At 47.6% G+C, this 15,214-nt stretch overlaps 1 protein-coding gene across 1 annotated transcript in view; it reads left to right on the top strand.

The window, feature by feature from the left end:
* The window catches only part of LOC137300080 (vasoactive intestinal polypeptide receptor-like), a 61,233-nt gene extending 53,608 nt beyond the window's left edge, over positions 1–7,625 (top strand). Inside the window, exons 11-14 of the mRNA XM_067969175.1 lie at positions 1,140–1,231; positions 2,362–2,491; positions 4,417–4,458; positions 7,434–7,625. Of these exons, the coding sequence (XP_067825276.1) occupies positions 1,140–1,231; positions 2,362–2,491; positions 4,417–4,458; positions 7,434–7,625 (456 nt within the window). The remainder of the gene's footprint in view (positions 1–1,139; positions 1,232–2,361; positions 2,492–4,416; positions 4,459–7,433) is intronic.
* The last annotated feature ends 7,589 nt before the right edge of the window (positions 7,626–15,214 follow it).

Below are 15,214 nucleotides of genomic sequence, written 5' to 3'. Positions count from 1 at the left end.
CGGCCCATCCCCCAAGTCGAGCGCCTTTCACAACCTCAGGACGTCCCGAAGTGCTTTACAGCCAATGAGTACTTTTTGAAGTGTAGTCACTGTTGTAATATAGGAAATGCCGCAGCCAATTTGTGCACAGCAAGATCCCACAAACAGCAATGCGAAAATGACCAGATAATCTGTTTTTTATATGTTGATTGAGGGATAAATATTGGCCAGGACACTGGGGAGAACTCCCCTGCTCTTCTTCCAATAATGCCATGGGATCTTTTAAGTCTACCTGAGAAGGCAGATGGGGCCTCAGTTAAACTTCTAATCTGAAAGACAACACCTCTGACAGTGCAACACTCCCTCAGTACTGCACTGGGATGTCAGTGTAGATTTTGTGCTTAAGTCCCTGGAGTGAGGTTTGAACCCACAATCTTCTGACTCAGAGGCGAGAGAGCTACCCACTGACTATGGCTGGCACTGAGAGTTACAGCTGAGGTCAGCAGTTCAGTGTGTAGAGTTTCACTTGTGTGAACCTGCACCTTACTTTTCCATGACTTTGCACCAGCCACTGTGGTCATATTGTAATAATTGCGACTGGTCAAACTTTGCACCAAAGCCGAAATAGCAGAATCACGGAGGTGTTTCCAAAGCCTGATGTTCTGATACAGGAGCCTGGCTGGAACCCCCTTCAGTGCCGGTGATAGGAACCCACCAAAGGGGTTAAAATCACGCTGTGAACTATTAGTGAGTGAATTCCTTGTCTACTCTTTAATGGAGGGGCCTAACCCGGTTAAAATAAATCGGCTTACACCTCCAGGAGTATAGTGGACAAAGGAAAATCATAATATGTTCGATCACTAACTTCACCCCAAGCAGGACCCAGAGGTGGTTGTGTGAATGGGACAACAAACTATCCCCTTGCTCAGCCTAAATGTACTGAAGGTGCTTTTTAAATCCTTGGGTAACTTCCATCGCCCGTATAATGTTGGAAAACCAAACAAACCCTTAGGCGGACTCCTGTCCTTACAGAGATATCAGCCCGCAGAGTTTCCCCAAAACACTTATGTTTGCAGTTAAACAGAATGAAAGATGCTTTATCTCAGGCCAGAAAGGGTGAAGGAATTCTACTGAACTGTGATGTGATCCTTTTTATTTAGGTGAACTTCATCCTGTTCATCTCCATCATCCAGATCCTCATCCAGAAGGTGTATTCATCGGACAGCAGAGGAAGCGAGTTCAGGCAGTACCTGTAAGTACAGGGTGCCCCGCCAGATCTGGGCCCAGCTTCTCCTGCTTTCATTGACTCCCTGCCGGTCAATGCTCCCAGAACAGCTTCGTGTGAATCCTCCCTTAAAGATTTGGGGCCCACATTTCGACACACTTTCTGATCCTGAGCAGGGGTAAATTAATGTCTTCAGCACTTCCAGCACAGAGCAGCACATCAGAAAGTTGGGCACATTTCCTGTCCCCCCTCCACCACCCATCATTTTCTGCCCGTTAAAATTAATGGTATTTGATAGCAATCTGGGAGCTGATCAGGCGCTCCCCAAGTCCAGGATAAAAACACTACTGTCAAAGTAAGCAGAAACCCAACAGGCAGGTGCTTTCCCAGGTCGACCCTCTCTGAACCAGCTCCACGATAAAATAAATGCAGCTGTCCCCGGACACAAGTAGCCCCTTCTGTTAGTGACGTCACTGGAGAGGAGATCTAAAATGGCCGGTTTTGGCCGGGCCTGCAAAGTTTTTTCTTTAAATCCCGTATTAGGAATTAGGAAAATCCTCTCAGAATCGTACATTCCTGGAGGTTCCTGCCCCATTTAACCAAGAGCAGCAGGTTGAAGAGCCTCTTTATTTACCCTGTGCTCGCTGACCAAAATCTGTTTCCTGTCCGGCAATGCCTCGATTTTAAAATTCTCATCCTTGCTTTCAAATCCCTCCATGGCATCTCCCTATCTTTGGAACCTCCTCCAGCCCTACAACCTTCCAAGATTTCTGCCCTCCTCCAATTCTGGCCTCATGCGCATGCCCGATTTTCATCGCTCCACCATTGGCGGCCGTGCCTTCAGCTGCCTAGGCCCTAAGTTCTGGAATTCCCTCCCTAAACCTCTCCGCCTCGCTACCTCTCTTTCCGCCTTTAAGTTGCTCCTTAAAACCTGCCTCTTTGACCAAGCTTTTGGTCACCTGCCGTAACATCTCCTAATGTGGCTCGGAATCAAATTTTGTCTGATAACGCTCCTGTGAAGCACCTTGGGATGTTTTACTACGTTAAAGGTGCTATATAAATGCAAGTTGTTGTTGTTATGTCAAATAATTTTTTTCCACAAGTATATGAGATCCAAAACTGTTTCCAATTAATTGTTGCATTTCTTTTATTAAAAGGAGACTGGCCAAGTCCACTCTGCTCCTCATCCCACTATTTGGGGTCAACTACATTGTCTTTGTATTTGTCCCTGACCATCTGAATGTCTACTTTCGGCTGGTGTTTGATCTTGCCCTGGGATCCTTCCAGGTCAGTAATCTGTTGCTCATGAATGACACCTTGTTTTCTAGGTGTGGATCGAAATGACTAATTACTGTAACTTTGGCCAAAGCTGGCTTGGCATGAAACATAGTAACAGGAGTAGGACATCCAGCCATTCAATTAGATCATGGCAGATCTGTACCTCAACCCAATTTAGCCGTCTTCACTCCATATCCCTTAATGCTCTTACTTAACAAAAATCTATCTAGCTCAGTCTTGATAGCTCCAATTGACTTCAATTGGTTAAGTGAACTTTACTGTTTGAGGAGTTAACATGCCTTCAGACTCTGTGCTGAAGTCAACAAATACAAGGAGCAATGAATGAAATGAGTCTGATGGTCTCAGTCTAGTTCTGTCCAGGCTGGAGTGCACAGCACAGACACTAATCCAACACAGGTGAGGTATTGTGCAGCCACTAATCGACCACCAGTGGGGTGTTGGTGCAGACACTAATCGACCACCAGTGAGGTATTGGTGCAGACACTAAACAAACACTGGTGAGGTATTGATGCAGGCACTAATAAAACACTGGTGAGGTATTGATGCAGGCACTAATAAAACACTGGTGAGGTATTGATGCAGGCACTAATCGAACACCAGTGGGGTATTGGTGCAGACCCTAATCGAACACCAGTGGGGTATTGGTGCAGACCCTAATCGAACACCAGTGGGGTATTGGTGCAGACCCTAATCGAACACCAGTGGGGTATTGGTGCAGACATTAATAAAACACTGGTGAGGTATTGGTGTAGACACTAATCGAACACCAGTGGGGTATTGGTGCAGGCACTAATCGAACACCAGTGGGGTATTGGTGCAGACACTAATAAAACACTGGTGAGGTATTGGTGTAGACACTAATTGAACACTAGTGGGTATTGGTGTAGACACTAATCGAACACCAGTGGGGTATTGGTGCAGACATTAATCGAACACCAGTGGGTAATGGTGCAGACACTAATCAAACACCAGTGGGGTATTTATGCACACACTAATCGAACACCGGCGGGCTGCTGGTGCAGACACTAATCAAACACTGGTGAGATATTAGTGCAGACACTAATCGAACACCGGTGGGGTATTTATGCACACACTAATCGAACACCGGTGGGCTACTGGTGCAGACACTAATCAAACACTGGTGAGATATTGGTGCAGACACTAATCGAACACCAGTGGGGTATTGGTGCAGACATTAATCGAACACCAGTGGGGTATTGGTGCAGACATTAATTGAACATCAGGGGATTATTGGTGCAGACATTAATCGAACACCAGTGGGGTATTGGTGCAGACATTAATTGAACATCAGGGGATTATTGGTGCAGACATTAATTGAACATCAGGGGATTATTGGTGCAGACATTAATTGAACACCAGGGGATTATTGGTGCAGACATTAATTGAACATCAGGGGATTATTGGTGCAGACACTAATTGAACATCAGGGGGGTATTGGTGTATACACTATATTATATCAGCCTGTTTGGCTGGAGCTGCATGGAGAACATAAGAATTTGGAGTGGAGAGTGGGGGAAGACACGCCTCTTATTTCTGCCAGGGTGTTTTACTTATCTTTAATGTAAATTAATGCAAGATACACGAGTGCCTGGATTGTAAAATTACAAGGTAAATGTTCATCTTTGGTGCACCCGGTGCACCATATCAGAGAGTTGGGAGTTTGCTCAAAATGAACGGATGGAAAGTGGTGAGTCTGTGAATAGGCCGTGCGCCTGAATTTCCAATACATGCACTGCTGGCACACAAAACACCCAGAGAAATTTACCCCTATAAATCCATCAACAACTCCATTCAAAATGTATTTCATTCAAACTGAGTTTAATGCCTGAATATATAACCATATGGTACAGCGTGCACTTTGTGTGACCTTGTTGTCCTTGCTTCGTTCCCAGGGTTTCATTGTTGCGATCCTGTACTGTTTCTTGAATGGAGAGGTGAGATCAACCATACTACATTGGACATTGATATCAGTGTTGCATTGATATAGACCATGCCCTAGTGTTCAGGCAGTGATATTACAGCAGACTATCAGGGGAATTGTGTTAGTTACAAATTTTAAAACCTTTATTTTGAGTTGCAAAGTTCATTTTGGTATGTTTCCTGCCACATTGGGTGTTTTGGTAAATATTGACCCACATCAACTTATTCAATTGTCAGGATGGTTGGCTGCCAATTTTTGGCAGTTCCACCAACTGAAGAAAGCTCCACAGGGGCACACGGTTACCTAGGTCTCCATACAGTCCAGCTGCGGTACTGGTCATTGGGCTCAGGGCCATCTGGCTGCTGTGAAGGCCTCTAGGCCCAAATATTGAAAGAAAAAGTAGGCCACACAGCTTTTCAGGCCTTTTTGGCCTTGCTATTGGCCCTCTCAAAGCCTCCAATTTGATGGGGGTCCATGTGTAAGACCCACCATCAGCTTTTGTGTGCAGCCCTGCTTCTTGGCACCATTCCAGGTCAAAAGAGGAAAATGATGCATCATCCTCAATTCCATGGAAATCCTGTGGTAAGGTAAACGGGATGGAGACCCAGATCTCTGTTTCCTTTTTCCTGAACTTTGCACCCAGAGAGTAGGTATTCCCAAGATGAAGACCCTAGGAAAATCAACTGTATAAAATTTAAATCAGTGTTCCCATTAATTTTCAAACATATTAAGTTGCGGACATTAACAAATCACCGGTGGGGAATCAGCGCTAGGATCAGCTGCCGCCAATCCTTCAGGCCCAGAAAATTCAAACAGCACAGACAATGAGTAAGAGAAATTGGGAAATTCACCCATCCCATAGTCCCAAGGAAGCGTGGGATGGAATTCAGGCGATTACACTATTTCCCCAATTCTTCAACCTGCATTCTCTTCAAACCCAACATCTGAATGGGAACAATTAATTAGTGACTTTACCCTTATAAAAGCTAGTAGAACTGAGTTTCATGGGCTTTGTGAGCAAGACTGCAGATCTCGCAGGTCGTGGTTTGGATGCCCCGATCTACCAACAGTCAATAGTGTGGACCCCAGGATATTGGGCTTTCTGGGGATGTGCTGTGCTAATATTTGCCAAACGTGTCATGATCGCCATCATTGGTGACGTCCTCCTGAAATATACAGCGGGGGGCTTTGAAGCAACACAGGCAAGATGTGTGTGGAAAAATCATCCGCGAGTTCATCAAATAAAACAGTTCACTACTGGGCTAGTAATAAATTAACTCCACCAGAAGAAAGAAAAACAATTAATTTATGTACTTCAAGCCCAGAAAATGATTATCAGCCAAGCTCATTATAAACCTAATTAAGGTATGCACATGGTAACCAAGGTGCTCTACATGTTTGCTATGATTATGTGCTTCCTGGAATAGAGTCTGTGATATGGAGAACTAAATAATTATCATCTGAGTAAGCTCAGAGTGTTACATCCTTCCCACCCTCCTCACCCAATGATGCATTTAAGGAGAGGCTAGATAAACACATGAGAGAGAAAGTATTAGAAGGTTATCTGATAGGGTGAGAGGAAGTAGGGAGGGAGGAGGCTCGTGTGGAGCATAAACACCAGCATGGGCCAGTTGAGCCGAATGGCCTGTTTCTGTCTTGTACATTATATGTAATTCGATGGAGCTTGGATTTTGCGAACTCATTATAGAGAACTGTTATCTATGTGTAAGTGTTAAGAGAACAGTATCTATTGATCAGAATCAACAACAGACTCCGAGCATACGGTTTTGTCTTCCTCTCCCATTAGCCCTCTTTCTACACCTTGCACGTGAATTCCCACGCTCATGACTGTCTCCGAGGACTAGATTACTGACCAGGCCTTATCACCTCCCATTTCCCTTGCCATCCACATTCCCCTTCCTCCAAATACAAGAAAAAAAACCCTGGTTGCTATTTGGAGTGACATCGTAAACGTGCATGTGTTGATCACCTCTGGTTGATGTTTCTAGAGAAATCGTAAACACCAAGTGACCAGAGGAATTCTTACCCACAGAGGATTGGTTCTGTGCCCCTCTCAATGTGTTTCGACATTACAGTCCCAAGGATTGGGCTCGTTCCAGCTTCTTGCAGTAAATAATTTTTGCAATAAGCTAATTCACTGCTAACAGTGAGAACTTTGACAGCTCGACTATAGATGCCTGAGGGGGTAAATGCATTGTATTGAAAGCACTTCCCTGTAACCTTCCCCTTTAACACCCCTGGGTTATTGAGGCATGTTGCCTGGAGATGCACATTCCAATACAGTACGATTAGATTCAGATTCAGGATACTCCAATCCTTTGACTCCAAATTGGAATCTTGTTTGAACTTAACAGTGTCAGCGCACAAACAGGAAGGATCCCTGGCCGGACCACCAGGGATCAGACAATGCCACCCCCCAGCCCCTATCCCCACTAAGGATCAGATACAGGCCCACCCCCACTAGGACTTCTTGAATTAGACATATGTTCCCCCAACCAGAACACCAAAATTTGGACACATGCTCCCCACAACTGGAACACCAAAAATTAGACACATGTTCCCTCAGCTAGAATATCAAAAATTAGACACATGTTCCCCCCAACTGGAACACCAAAAATTAGACACATATTCCCCACAACTGGAAACCAAAAATTAGACACATGTTCCCCCCAACTAGAACACCAAAAATTAGACAGATGTTCCCTCCAACGGGAACACCAAAATTTAGACACATGTTCCCTCAACTAGAACACCAAAAATTAGACACATGTTCCCTCAACTGGAACACCAAAAATTAGCCACATGTTCCCCACAACTTGGACACCAAAAATCAGACACGTCTCCTTTCATAGGCTGCCGGAAATGTTGACATTGTAGAAGCTTACAGTGAGTAAATGATTGAGAGTTGCCATTTCTTACAATGACTTGGCGCCTCCTCTGAAGGATATTTTGTATTTGGTTCTTCAGGTGCAACTGGAGCTAAGCCGGAAGTGGCGGAGATGGTGCACTCAGTGGTACCTCACAGCCGATTCCAGATGCTGCCCCCCTTCCATAGAGAGTCACACCACGAAAGAGGGCACTCAGCTATCCATGGTGTCCTGCTACAGCTCCCATATCCAAGCTGCCAACAACGATCAAGTTGATTTGAACATTGCCTAAGCTCAGTAAGATGAAAGTTCAGTTGGGTTTGGTACTGAGGGTGACCAAACTGGTCCAATTCAAGGGACGATTTTCTGAACGCTCGCTACTGGTAAGGAGTCTCGCTCACCGACTACGTGTTTCACGAAATCGGAGCCAGGGAAATCGTGGGCCTCCTGACTTGCGTGGCCACTGAGCAAGGCCCCACCACCAGCGCTCTGCGTTCGGAAAATTGGCCCTATAATGTCACACTGAGGGTAATCCTATGATTTGGGATTTTTAATCATCAATATTCATTGCAATTTGAAGTAGTGATGTATTAGAGAAAGTAACTTAGCTTCACTCTCGCCAAGAAATAGCCGTCGCCGATATCAGCGGATGAACATCGAACGGGTCTGTGTGATGTCCCTCTGGGCATTGTTAGCCTTGCTTTAAAATAGTGGACACAGGAATGTCGCACAAACACATTAAATGTTTTGTAGGATAAGGGTCAGATTCTCCATTTTCAAAACGAATCCTAATGTTGTCCCTTTTTCTCATTGAGCCACTGACCCTTGCTGGAGGAATGGTTCCATTGATGGCTAGTGCCCTCCAGACCCCCACCCAACTGGTCATTCTTCATATGTAAGCCTTGACTTCACAATAATTAATTGTGTGTGAAGCACTCTGAGATGTTTCTGGGAAGTAATAGGATGCTATATCAGTGGAAAATGTTCTTTCTTTCCCTACCCATGATCAGTTCCCTTCTGTTAAAGGAATGGTCACTGGGTTCGGCCAAAAACATCCAAATATAGTAAAAATCCAAATATGAAACCACATTCATCATTCAGACATAAGGCAGTGATTCCTCGGACTCTGGCGGGTTCCTGTAGCTGTGTGTGAGGCTCAGGCAGCTGACATTATTTTTAGTTTATTCTCCTTTGGAGATGCTCACCATCTTGTACTAGGCCCAGGAGAGGGGCAGTGAGGGTCAGGGAGGGGGCAGTGAGGGTCAAATAGAGGGGCAGTGAGGGTCAGGGAGAGGGGCAATGAGGGTCAGGGAGTGGGGCAGTGAGGGTCAAGTAGAGGGGCAGTGAGGGTCAGGGAGAGGGGCAGTGAGGGTCAGGGAGAGGGGCAGTGAGGGTCAGGGAGGGGGCAGTGAGGGTCAAGTAGAGGGGCAGTGAGGGTCAAGTAGAGGGGCAGTGAGGGTCAGGGAGAGGGGCAGTGAGGGTCAGGGAGGGGGCAGTGAGGGTCAGGGAGAGGGGCAATGAGGGTCAGGGAGTGGGGCAGTGAGGGTCAAGTAGAGGGGCAGTGAGGGTCAGGGAGAGGGGCAGTGAGGGTCAGGGAGAGGGGCAGTGAGGGTCAGGGAGGGGGCAGTGAGGGTCAAGTAGAGGGGCAGTGAGGGTCAGGGAGAGGGGCAGTGAGGGTCAAGTAGAGGGGCAGTGAGGGTCAGGGAGAGGGGCAATGAGGGTCAGGGAGTGGGGCAGTGAGGGTCAAGTAGAGGGGCAGTGAGGGTCAGGGAGAGGGGCAGTGAGGGTCAGGGAGTGGGCAGTGAGGGTCAGGGAGTGGGGCAGGGGTAGGGGCAATGATGGTCAGGGAGAGGGGCAGTGAGGGTCAGGGAGTGGGCAGTGAGGGTCAGGGAGTGGGGCAGTGAGGGTCAGGGAGAGGGGCAGTTAGGGTCAGGGAGAGGGGCAGTGAGGGTCAGGGAGAGGGGCAGTGAGGGTCAGGGAGAGGGGCAGTGAGCATCAGGGAGCGGAGCAGGGGGAGGAGCAATGATGGTCAGGGAGAGGGGCAGTGAGGGGCAGGGAGGGGCAGGGAGAGGGGCAGGGAGGGGCAGGGAGCGGGGCAATGAGGGTCAAGGAGAGGGACAGTGAGGGTCAGGGAGAGGGACAGTGAGGGTCAGGGAGAGGGGCAGTGAGGGTCAGGGAGAGGGGCAGGGAGGGTCAGGGAGCGGGGCAGTGAGGGTCAAGGAGAGGGTCAGGGAGAGGGGCAGTGAGGGTCAGGAGTGCAGTTGATGGGGCTGGGGGCACGGATCAGTGTGGCTGCTGGGGGCTGTGTTGTGGCGTCTGGGGAATGGAGCACTGGGACTGAGGGGGGGGCAGTGGTGTGGGGTCCGGGGAGTGGAGCAGTGAGGATCCGGAGTGCAGAGTACTGGAACTGGGGAGCAGAGGACTGGAGCTGGTGAGTGGAGCTGGGGAGTGGAGGAGTGGAGCTGGGGAGTGGAGCTGGGGAGTGGAGGAGTGGAGCTGGGGAGTGGAGCTGGGGAGTGGAGGAGTGGGGCTGGGGAGTGGAGCTGGGGAGTGGAGGAGTGGGGCTGGGGAGTGGAGCTGGGGAGTGGAGGAGTGGGGCTGGGGAGTGGAGCTGGGGAGTGGAGGAGTGGGGCTGGGGAGTGGAGCTGGGGAGTGGAGGAGTGGGGCTGGGGAGTGGAGCTGGGGAGTGGAGGAGTGGGGCTGGGGAGTGGCTGGGGAGTGGAGGAGTGGGGCTGGGGAGTGGCTGGGGAGTGGGGCTGGGGAGTGGAGGAGTGGGGCTGGGGAGTGGAGCTGGGGAGTGGAGGAGTGGGGCTGGGGAGTGGAGGAGTGGAGCTGGTGAGTGGGGCTGGGGAGTGGAGCTGGGGAGTGGAGGAGCAGGGCTGGGGATTGGAGGTTTTGTGGGTGAAACAGTGAGGCTGAGAATGGAGCAGTTAGGAGGGGACCAGAGCATGTAGCGTTGGTCGGCTAGGGAGCAGAGCAGTGGGACCGAGGAGCCGAGCAGTTGTGTGGTGAAGTTCAGCGCAAAACACCGGGACCAGAGGAATAAAAGTCTGTTGCCTCTGGAGGCAATCGCTCCCTGGTGAGACCTGTCAAACTGCAAGGCTGCGATGATCATCCAAGGTTGCAAAAAGGCCAAGAGAGCCCGACTGATACTGAGAAATAATTCAAAATACAAATTAAAGGTAGACGAAACATGTAAAGTTCAATAAAGTGTAAGAAATAGATGAATAGAATGGATAATACCGGGAAAAGCCTTTCAGTTTTGGCCCAGTCACGGTTCCCAATTGCTGACAGACTTCATAAACTTTGACCATGTACTTGGAGGGAATGGTCACATGATTACCACCAACCAATCAGTTCATTAGAATGGGATACCGCAACATCAACCAATCGGCCCACTAGACAGGGACATTTGAGCACACTAAGTGTTTGTTAATACTATAGATGACTGTGATGTGCAATCACTCAGATGAATATTGTAATTCACTCTTGACATTCAACGGCATTACCATCGCCGAATCCCCCACCATCAACAATCTGGTCACCATTGACCAGAAACTTAACTGGATCAGCCGCATAAATACTGTGGCTACAAGAGCAGGTCAGAGGCTGGGTATTCTGCGGCGAGTGACTCACCTCCTGACCCCCCAAAGCCTTTTTGCCATCTACAAGGCACAAGTCAGGAGTGTGATGGAATACTCTCCACTTGGTTGGATGAGTGTAGCTCCAACAATACTCAAGAAGCTCGACACCATCCGGGACAAAGCAGCCCGCTTGATTGGCACCCCATCCACTACCCTAAACATTCACTCCCTTCACCACCGGCGCACTGTGGCTGCAGTGTGCACCATCCACAGGATGCACTGCAGCAACTCCCCAAGGCTTCTTCGACAGCACCTCCCAAACCCATGACCCCTACCACCTAGAAGGACAAGGACAGCAGGCACATGGGAACAACACCACCTGCACGTTCCCCTCCAAGTCACACACCATCCCGACTTGGAAATATATCGCCGTTCCTTCATCGTCGCTGGGTCAAAATCCTGGAACTCCCTTCCTAACAGCACTGTGGGAGAACCTTCACCACACGGACTGCAGCTGTTCAAGAAGGCGGCTCATCACCACCTTCTCAAGGGCAATTAGGGATGGGCAATAAATGCCGGCCTTGCCAGCGACGCTCACATCCCATGAACGAATAAAAATAAATGTACTGAGCATCTCTGTATCGTGCAGCTCAGCGAAAGCTCCCTGATGGGACTTCCAAATCGCCACCCATTCCATTCCCTGGTGCCCGCTCTTAGAAGTTAGAAGGTTTAGAATAGTGGCCACTTTTTGTGCTGCTGGAGGGAAGTCTTGTTTCCTGGTAGACTAGGGGCCATTTAGGGATAGATTGGGGGTCATTTATTGGTAAACTGGGGTCATATAGGGGTAGTATTGGGGTCATTTAGGGGTAGAATAGGGGTCATTTAGGGGTCATTTAAGGGTAGTATTGGGGTCATTTAGGGGTAGAATTGGGGTAATTTAGGAATAGAATGGGGTCATTTAAGGGTAGGATAGGGGTCTTTTAGCGGTAGATTGGGGCCATTTATTGGTAGACTAGGGGTGATTTAGGATTAGTGTAGGGGTGCTGCTGGTTGTACCTATTGGAAACTCAAGGCTGTGTTCTGCCTGATGTTCTGATCATTTACATTAATGGTTGGAACATCGTGCACCGCACACGGCTGAATTTCCGATCGGCTCTCCCAGCGACACAGTCGGAGTATTCTCCCTTGTGTGGCCTAGCGGTGCAGAAAAGGCCTTGGGCACTGGCCAGGGAGGGACCAGAGCAAGTTATCGGAAACCGATAGAATTTCTCCAGTATTGGTTATTACTGATTGGCAGTTTGTATTGATCATCCTTAAATCGGTACCTTGTTACATCTGAAGAGTGCTTCCATCTTTATATCATTCGTTTGCCTTATTGCAATTGTATCGTGTCAAAGAAACCACATTGTCCGTTTTAGATGTCGCTGTTCCTCAGCCTCAGTGTCCAATAGTTGCCGCAAAATTCCTTTTTTCCCCCAAATTATGAGGAGGACAGAAAGTGAAAGAATATCTGGGGAAAGTAATTGTGGGGCAGAGGTTGGTCTCGTGATGAGGGGAGATTATAATTAATTCATTGCCTGATGCTTTGTTTGTTGACCTCCAGACTTCTTTGATACTCTCTCTTACCGTTCTTAATCTTCCTTTTTACTCCTTTTCTAAAGCTTGTATAATTATCAGATTTCTTTTGGAGTAGATTGGAGTAGATTGTACTCATTTACACTCCCAAATTGCAGCTCTGCGTAGAAGTAACATATATCAGGAATTCAGACATAGAGGTGAGCAGGATTTTCCATCGTCACTGAATTCCCAGTGTGAAAAGCTCTGTTGTTGTTTGCATTGGTCCTGTATGGCCTGACTACTGCCCGTACCCTGTAGGATTACGTTTCTCAATTCCAGCAAATACTGCGGTTTATATCTCGATGTAGAATTGCATGGTTCATGCACTGAAGACCCATAAGGGGAGATTTAGCAACCTTGTGCTCCCAGTACTGAGCCTCCCTAGGCAGGACTGGCCGGGGACTTGGGCCTACAGTGCTGCAGCTGTGTCTCCAACCTGCACTCCCGCCTAATGAGACTCCAGCTGGGAGAGCAGGATTGATGCAAAACCTTAAGGTTTTATAACAAGGCCTTAACCAGCAAATATATTTTTTGTTGGTTTTCTCACTAATTTTCCATTGTTGCATGTGAGCAATACCCAGTACAAACAAACAAGCTGCTTTCAGCCACCATCGTACCCTAATTATGGGCAAGAGGAGAATAAGGCCCATGGGGTTCAAACCCTAATTTTGAAGAGGGACCAGTGTGGTAGCACTGAATGAACTGGCACAGGCCTCCACAGTCAGGAGAGTATTGCAGGGTGGCAGATGGTGTTAATAATTAATAAGCTTCATCTAAATATATGAGTACAATAAAAAGGGTAGAACTGATGCTGATATTAGCGACCAGATGCTTAATGCATTCAAATAATGTTCCTTTGCTGGTTGAGTAGAGAATTTCTCCCATTAACAGCAGCAGCAACGCAATAAACAAATGTCACATGAATACATTAACCGTTCATCTAAAATTCATTTCTGGGTTCTAATGTCAGATCATTGTAAATATTAAATTAAAGGGAAGCACAGTATTCCGTGCGATGCTATAACTAACTGTCAATAAATACTGCCTTTATTCTGAGCTTCAAAGCCCTTATCCTATCCATTATTTCTACCTCCATTGCCCATCTCTGCCCACCATCGAAACCCTTACCCTTATACTTCTCACCTCAACACTTGATTTCTGGAGCATTCTGCTTGCTGGCCTCCACCCTCCATGAACTCCAACCAGTTCAAGACACAGCCACCTGTATCATGTCCAGTACTAAGTCCTGCTCCCCCGTCCTCACTCACTTATTATGGCTCTCAAACCCCCAACGTATTAAACTTAAAACCCTTGTCCTTATTTTCAAATCCCATCATGGCCTCGCCCCTCCACCCTATCTCTGCAATCTCCTCCAGCTCTATATCCTCTCCTGAACCCTTCAGCCCTGCAACTCTGGGCTTCTGTGCATCGCCCCCTCCCTTCGCCACCCACCACCCCCCCCAATCACTATTGGTGATAATCCTGAAGCTGCCTTGACTCTACTTTCTGGAACTCCCTCCTAAACCCCTCCACCTCCCCTTGTTCTCTTCCCAATTTTAAAAACTTTCTCAAAATCCATCTTTTTGACCGAGCTTTCGGTTGTCCCTCCTAACCTCTCCCTCCTTGGCTCGGTTTCCATTGCCTTATCTTTTCTCTTCCATCTGGGGTATTTTTCTATGTTAAAGGCGCTATATGAATGCAAGTTGTTGATATGTTTCTGGATGTCTTGTGCTGTACTCCTAAGGGTTAAATTTATGGAATAATGCTCCCGGCACAGAGCCTCGCTCAGCAGGACTGGATATGGGGAATGTGGGTTATCCATCTGGAAAAATCAAGGGGAATGTGGGCCTAAATTCAGTGGGTGAGGCTCAATGCTAGGACTGCAACCCCTTTAATATCTGATGCTACAGCACAGTGACACTCAGATGAGATTGTAAAGGAAACCAGTAATTTAAGTGCAATATCTCAAAGTAAGGTTTCACATAAAGCTTAGAACAATTTGACTGCCCAGTGATTTCTTCCTAAAAGTGCACAAAGATTTGAAGGTACCTGTGACAGGTCAGCATCCTCTGCACCTAAAGGGGAAAAATAGGTGACAACTGTGGGACACTTCAGGCTTGAGTGTACGCCTGTTTTAAAATGAGTTTATACAATCTAGTAACAAAATGTGCTTCAGGTTCCTCGTTGTAATGCTACAATTCAAATAAATGGATCAAAGCCAAAAACCCATGTGTGCTTCTCTCACATTCACCCGATACAGTTCCCAGCAACAGGAACAGGAGAATCATAGATGCACTGCCAAGATTGGGTCATGTCAATGTTGGGTCATGTCAAGGTAAATGTGTCGACACATGGCTTGATTTTACAATGCTGCCGCACAGTGTATCTTAAGTGCATTTCATTCTAAACCATCACAAAGTACTGCCCTTTGCATACAGTTGATATACACTATAAAAGGACAGCCATGCTCATGATGTACTGGGGCAGTGTTTTAGAAGTAGAGGACGCACAACATACACTTTCATTAAGGGGAATGTAAAATGAGGCACATCTGCATCCGAAAGTGTTAGGGTTAATTACATTGGACTGAAATGGGACTGGCAGAGAGGGACGGGCAGGTTGAGCACTGTGCACACTATCGGCTGGCTCGGAAAGAGCTGAAGGCTTTGGAAAACTGCAG

This window comes from Heptranchias perlo, chromosome 30 (genome assembly GCF_035084215.1).
Source record: "Heptranchias perlo isolate sHepPer1 chromosome 30, sHepPer1.hap1, whole genome shotgun sequence".
NCBI lineage: Eukaryota > Metazoa > Chordata > Chondrichthyes > Hexanchiformes > Hexanchidae > Heptranchias > Heptranchias perlo.
This window is presented reverse-complemented; position numbering and strand designations above follow the sequence as displayed.